The following is a 7,500-nucleotide window of genomic DNA, read 5'->3' as shown; positions in this document are numbered from 1 at the left end:
TTCAGCAGAAACACACTCACTGTCAGACCCGGACGCCTGTCTTCTGTGGGACACACACTAGAGATCCGGAGCAAAACACATTTTGGACCCCATTGAGTTTAACTCTATAGTGGGAAAAGCACTGAGACATTTCAAAACATCTTCTGTGTTTCACAGGTTTGACAAACATGAGGGTGTGGAAGATCATGTACGCCACATCAGAAAAATAATCATGCCTTGGTAAATCTTAATTATGACACAAATCAAAATTATGGCATAAAACTAAAAATTTTATTATGACATAAAAAGTCACGATTTCAACTTTCATTTCATACTTTGCTTTTAACTTATTATTCTCATAATTAGGACTTTCACAATTTTGACCGTATCTCATAATTTTGACTTTTGTTATTTAGATTTTTTTATGTCATTAAGATTTAGCAAAACATGGTATTCCATATGAGGGCGAGTAAATGATGACAGAATGATGATTTGACTTTCACATGTAAATATTACACTGCACGAATATGATCTCCAGTGCCATATGTGTTAAAATCACTGTTTATATTACCAGTACTGTTACAGTGTGCTGTGGTAAACATGATGTCATACTGTCAAACTTCACTCACATCAGTAACCGCGACCAGCAGTGATGCAGGACATCAGTAAACAAACAAACAGCTCACACACACACACACACACACACACACACACACACACAGCTCGTACCGGGGCACGCAGCTCGGAGAGGAGCGGTCGATGTCCCAGGTGGCGAAGAGGTTCATGGACACGGGCATGGCCCCGGAGAGCCCGGACCCTGAGAGCCCCGGGCCGGGCGCTGGACCCCCCGGACCCCCCGGAGCCGCTGCAGGGAGAGCCGCTCCTCCTCCACCGCTGGCCGGGTTCAGGAAAGCGGCCCGAAGCCCTCCTCTCTCCAGCGCTGCCGCCATCATCCCTCAGCTCAAGCACACACTGCTCTCTCTCTGAGTCTCTGAGTCTCTCTCTCTGTTGCGGCGCGGAGACTCTGAACGGACTCGGTCTGATTCACCGGAGCACATGAGTCTCTGGGCGGAGCTTCTACACACGCGCGTGCGCAATCTGACCTACAGGGGGCGCGCATCCTCATCGGACCTCAATACACAAAATAATTATAATAACAACAACAAATAATAATAATAATAATAATAATAAAAAAAAAATAATAACAATAGTAACAATAATAATAAGTTATAAGACTAGTTGGACCAGGGAGAGGACTAGTTAGACCAGGTAGAGGACTAGTTAGACCACGAAGAGGACTAGTTGGACTAGACTATGAAGAGGACTAATTGGACAAGGTAGAGGACTAGTTAGACCATGAAGAGGACTAGTTGGAATAGGTAGAGGACTAGTTAGACCATGAAGAGGACTAGTTGGACTAGTTATAGGACTAGTTGGACCAAGTAGAAGTTAGACCATGAAGAGGACTATTTGGACCAGGTAGAGGACTAGTTAGACCATGTAGAAGACTATTTGAACCAGGTAGAGGACTAGTTAGACCATGAAGAGGACTAGTTGGACCAGGCAGAGGACTAGTTAGACCATGAAGAGGACTAGTTGGACTGGGTAGAGTACTAGTTAGACCATGAAGAGGACTAGTTGGACTAGTTAGAGGACTAGTTGGGGCAGGTAGAGGTTAGACCATGAAGAGGACTATTTGGACCAGGTAGAGGACTAGTTAGACCATGAAGAGGACTAGTTGGACCAGGCAGAGGACTAGTTAGACCATGAAGAGGGCTAGTTGGACCAGGAAGAGGACTAGTTCGACCATGAAGAGGGCTAGTTGGACCAGGAAGAGGACTAGTTCGACCATGAAGAGGGCTAGTTGGACCAGGAACATGACTAGTTGTAGACACAGTACAATCAACATGGGAAAATCTCACAGTAAAACAAGCAGCTGTGAAAAATATAACAGTGTTTTGCCAGATGAGTTTATCTATGTATCATCTTTATATCTCTTTTAATTCCTTTTATAACTGTAACATCCTTATATCTATTTTAGTTCATTTTATAACTGTATTATTTTTTTCTTGCTTTTAATTCCTTTCTGTAAAGAACTTTGAATTGCCATAGTGTATGAAATGTGTCTTTATAAATCCAGGACCAGGAAGAGGACTAGTTGGAGCAGGGACTGGACTAGTTGGACCAGGAAGAGGACTAGTTGGACCAGGGACTGGACTAGTTGGACCAGGAAGAGGACTAGTTGGACTAGTGGACTAGTTAGACCAGGGACTGGACTAGTTGGACAAGGAAGATTTGGACCTTTGTTTTATTTTGCACACTTCGAACCAAAGGTCATGTATGTTTGTCTGTTTGGTTTTGTTGATCACTGACAGCAATTTCATATTGCTAATAAACCAGCAATTCTGTCTCTTTCTGTTTTTTCTCAGTTGTGAACTCTATGAAGTATTGATGACTCCTTCACTTGATTGTGTCTCCATCTAGTGGAGAGTCTGGATCACAGCAGCTCATCAAATCAGCACACTTAGGGGCCGCTCACATATCGCGCCTAAAAACGCGTCGAAAACGCTAGGCGCGCCGCGTTCTCCTTTTTTCCAAAGCGCTCGGGTGGTTGCGCTCCGGAGGCGTCTGTCGTTGCTAAGCTTGGTTCTTGTCACGTGACCTGCGGTGCGCTTGCGGCATTCTGAAAAGTTGAGATGTTTTTATCTCGATGCGGCGCGGACGCGCTTGGAAAAAACGAGCGCGTCGCACCGCGACCGCGTCGCTTCCATTATGAGCGCGCATACCGCGCGGCTACATTTGAAATAACGAACTTGCGCGCGCAAAAGACGCGATATGTGAGCGGCCCCTTACAGGGTTTTCATCGTCACTAAAGCCATGTATATTTGCAGCTGATTTTTCCACTGCTAACACACTGCTTTCCAAACTCATGCATTTCTGCAAGAAATATATTGAAATAATAAAGCTTAGCAGAATATTTACAATAAAATTGTTTTTGTTTATGGTTTGTAATTATTATTGCTTCATGAGGTTTTCATGAGGCTTCATGCTTTTTTCCCCCAACTTTTTGTTTTTAGCAAGTAAATTACTATATGTAAAGATATAGAAATAAAATAATTCAATTTTGTTTCATATACTGTAATACAAAATCTTATTCTATAATGAAATACTGATTTATGTGAAAAAAATCATTCAAACTTCAAAGATAAAAGTTCAGGATTCATGTAATGCTCCTGTTGTCAGTGTTTTTTAGGTCAGTGTGTTATTATGAGTGACATGGATGTTTTCTGAATAAGAATTGCTGAGTGCTATTTTGAGACATGAATTGTTTTGTTGGTCTGAGTGAGTTTTGGAGGTGAGATGTTGGTAATGCAGACTGAGTTCTGAACATGTGGAAAAACTGTAATAGGTCACAACACAACTTATTACAATAACAGTAGGGCAATAAAAATGCTATAAAAGTTTTTTTTTTTTTAAATCAAAGTTTAACATTAGGAATTTAAGATGCATTGTTTCAAACAGTTAGACCAGCATATACTCACATCTGCTCATAAATGAGATCAAGTTTTTTAATATGTTGGAGACAAATAACAATAAACCCATTTTCACCTGACGGCCAATGACACTTCAGAGAAGAAGAAGAGCAGGAATAATTTATGGAGCATTTAAAACAGTTTTCATGTTTTAAAACGTAGTTAAACAAAACGATAAAATACCAAATTAACTACTCATTTCAAATTTCATTTTTACATTTGCTTTATTGGTTCAATATGAATATGAAGAGACTGTGAGGGAAAGTAACAGTAAAAGTTGCTCTTTGTTCCCATGATGGACAAAAGGAATATAAAAGAAACAGGACTCTTTTGAAAACATGAAATTGTATTATTGAGTCATAATGTGTTGGAAAATGGCAAACTTTATTAAGAGGAAGGTGCATGTGGTTGTGCAGCTAGGAGGAACTGATATAGGCCTATTGATATATCATGGGATGGAAAAGAAACAAATAATTAAAATATATATGAGGAAATGCCTTTAAACAATACTGAAGCGTTTAAATGTAAAAAGAAAAAATCTGATTAACTTTAATTGGGAATATGTTCCAATTAAAAACGCATGCTGTCTGCGCATGTCTGCTGGAGCTGCTGACGTCACCGCTTAATGCAGACAGTAAAGTTTCGTTCTTGTCACTCTAATTTCATTTTTATTTTATTTTTTATACTGTGTGAACACTGACAGTGTGGCATTTGTTTAGAGTGAGTCGTTAAACTAAAAAGCGGGATGGAAATGAATTAGCCTATAGAGACACTGGATAGCGCTATTTCTCTTTACGTAGAAGATCCTCAAACGAGCCACTGATGTCCTGTGTGGGCGTGGCTACAGCGACTAGAGCCACGCCTCCTCTATAAATGCGCTCGAGCAGCCGCTGATGCGGGAGATGATGATCGAGCCGCGAGTCAAACGCGTATCTGACGCTCGTGTTCTGTAGAGTTCTGGACTAAACGCGTGTCTGACGCTCGTGTTCTGTAGAGTTCTGGATTAAACGCGTGTCTGACGCTCGTGTTCTGTAGAGTTCTGGACTAAACGCGTGTCTGACGCTCGTGTTCTGTAGAGTTCTGGACTAAACGCGTGTCTGACGCCCGTGTTCTGTAGAGTTCTGGACTAAACGCGTGTCTGTGTTGTGTAGAGTTCTGGACTAAACGCGTGAGTTCTGGACTAAACGCGTGACTGACGCTCGCCTCTGATGAGCTCGCGACTCTGTCACAGGTAAGATCCCTCATTACCTCAGACTGATGTGTAGTTGTGTGTAGTTGTGTAGTTTGACAGCTGTGTGTGTGTGATCGAGGGCACTGTCTAGGCTACTCTAAAACACTCAGAGTTAGAGATGTTTTCATCAGCTCATGTTCAACCTGAGTCACTCTTCATCCTTCTGACTAGTGTATCAGAGGTTTACATCTATTTACATCTGTATCATCATCTTCTTCATCTTCATTATCTTCTTCATCTCAGGCTCTTTATCAATAGAACATCATTAGTGAAGTTTAGCTTTATTGTTTCTAGTCCTTCATCTGATCTAATCTTCCATGTTGCTGATCAATATCTTGCATGTAAAAGCACAGTAATTCCTGAGATGAGGGCAGCTCCTCAGACATGCTTGTTTTGACTAACAGAAAGAGTCCGTCAGCTTTAGGGAACAACCGTGGTGTTCTTCACATCAGGGTTTTTTTTTATTTTTTTTATTACAAAGTAAAATAACAAGACAAGCTTCAAACCCCCCACCTACCTCCCCATGCATTCATACCACAACCACAATCATCCACACATGACAAGAAAGCAAAATAAAAGGAAGCACAAAGCAAACAAAATTAATAACATAAGAAAATGAAAAATAAAATAAATTAATACTACTGGTCGAAAAAATCAATAAACAAAAAAACACAATAGAATTAGCAAAACAATTATGCCATAACACCAACAGCAGCTGTTTTTAACAGCACCTTTAAAAAAAACGCATCTTCACATCAGGGTTAGTGTTGTGAACTTCAGTCATCCTAACCCTAACCCAGTTCACAGTAATGGCCTTGGCAACACCCTAGCAACAGTTCATACAGCAGCGTAAGTCCGTCTGAAGCCGAGGAGACGTTGGTTCAGTGATTATGAACAGATGCACTCTGGGTAATGGTTTGTCCAGGGTGATTATGAACAGATGCACTCTGGGTAATAGTGTGTCCAGGGTGATTATGAACAGATGCACTCTGGGTAATGGTGTGTCCAGGGTGATTATGAACAGATGCACTCTGGGTAATAGTGTGTCCAGGGTGATTATGAACAGATGCACTCTGGGTAATGGTGTGTCCAGGGCGATAATGAACAGATGCACTCTGGGTAATGGTGTGTCCAGGGTGATTATGAACAGATGCACTCTGGGTAATAGTGTGTCCAGGGTGATTATGAACAGATGCACTCTGGGTAATGGTGTGTCCAGGGTGATTATGAACAGATGCACTCTGGGTAATGGTGTGTCCAGGGTGATTATGAACAGATGCACTCTGGGTAATGGTGTGTCCAGGGTGTTTTTGAGGTTAATCTGAGATGTTTAGTGTTTCTGAAAGAGTCTCTTCTGCAGTTATTAGATCAACATTTCTGAAATTATTATAATGTCTGTTGAATGTATTGTAAATTTCAAAATATAGCTATGATCCACACTCAAAATAACGCATGTTTCGCCTCGTCAGTGCGTCAGATAGGCTAATTAATCCATTCATTTTGACATCATCAAGATTAGCCTAGTGAATGTTGAGCATTTGAGGTTTTTCATTATCACTGTCAGCTTCAATTAAATGTTCAACAATTATCCACATACAGTATAATCTTTTTAAGCATATTAATCACATCCACAAATAATTTAGATGAAACACAAAAAATAATTTTCCCATATTTAAAAAAATTGAACAATTAGACAAACTAAAAATGCTTCTAAAACAGGGAACAGATCAAATACAGAGATAATGATTGAAGTCATCAGAAATACATCGTCATCAATCAACACACATCTTAGAATATTTAATTTAATCTTAGAATATTTGAATATTTGAAAAAATTGTGTTGATCCAATGATCTAAAGATGTGATTCGTCACTGATCTCAGATCATCTCCTCTATCGCTGTTTAATATTCCAGAACTGGAGAAGTGTTGTTCATATCTAACGCTGGATTTATGATCATTAATCGTCGGTTCAGGGGTCGTGGTGATTCTCCTGTGTGTGTGTGTGTGTGTGTGTGTGTGTGTGTGGGCGAGGACTTCATCTTATAGATCTTCATTCTGAGGAACAGCTCATACAGGATTGGATCTGGAAGCGTTTGTTTATCGGACTCATAAATTGATCACATTGATCAGAAACAGCCTCGGATAAACGCAGAACTCTTTCCTGCAACACATGAGTTTGTCAGCATGTTTGATAGGATACATGATCTATTAAAGCTGAATAATGCGGCGTATTGAAATTGATTGTGTAATGATATATTGATATGATGATGAATTTTGAAGTTACTAAAAAGAGTGACGAACCAAAACCGGATATGAGACGAGAGAGCGGTGAAAATATACAGTAAAACTGTGAGATATGATCATAATGTAAATCAGCTGTTCTCTATGTGATCAACAGCATCATTACTCCAGTCTTCAGTGTCACATGATCCTTCACAAATCACTCTAATATGATGACCTGATGCTCAAGAAACATTTATGATTATTATCAGTGTTGAAAACCGTTCATATTTTTGTGGAAACTGTGATATACATTTTATTTGACGAATATAAAGTTGAAAAGAACAGCATTTACTTGAAACAGAATCTTTTGTAACATTATAAATGTCTTTACTGTCACTTTTGATCCATTTAATGCATCCTGGATGAATAAAACTTTTAATCTAACTCACTCCAGAGTCCAGACATGGAATGTTAATAATATTTCACTGTTTTTACTGTATTTCTGATCCAATAAAAGCAGCTTTGATGAGCAGA

At 39.8% G+C, this 7,500-nt stretch overlaps 2 protein-coding genes across 3 annotated transcripts in view; one reads left to right on the top strand and one right to left on the bottom strand.

The window, feature by feature from the left end:
• LOC311279344 (phosphofurin acidic cluster sorting protein 2) overlaps nucleotides 1-1,005 on the bottom strand; it is a 43,840-nt gene extending 42,835 nt beyond the window's left edge. For both annotated transcript variants that reach the window (XM_084390767.1, XM_084390766.1), the window contains exon 1: nucleotides 709-1,005. In XM_084390767.1, coding sequence (XP_084246893.1) covers nucleotides 709-932 — 224 coding nt within the window. In that variant the 5' untranslated portion in view covers nucleotides 933-1,005. The remainder of the gene's footprint in view (nucleotides 1-708) is intronic.
• Nucleotides 1,006-4,389: 3,384 nt separating this feature from the next.
• lbh (LBH regulator of WNT signaling pathway) overlaps nucleotides 4,390-7,500 on the top strand; it is a 10,548-nt gene continuing 7,437 nt past the window's right edge. Inside the window, exon 1 of the mRNA XM_084392193.1 lies at nucleotides 4,390-4,743. The gene's annotated coding sequence lies outside the window, so the exon portion shown is untranslated. The remainder of the gene's footprint in view (nucleotides 4,744-7,500) is intronic.

The sequence above is a fragment of the Rutilus rutilus genome (genome assembly GCF_951802725.1).
Source record: "Rutilus rutilus genome assembly, chromosome: 20".
NCBI lineage: Eukaryota > Metazoa > Chordata > Actinopteri > Cypriniformes > Leuciscidae > Rutilus > Rutilus rutilus.
This window is presented reverse-complemented; position numbering and strand designations above follow the sequence as displayed.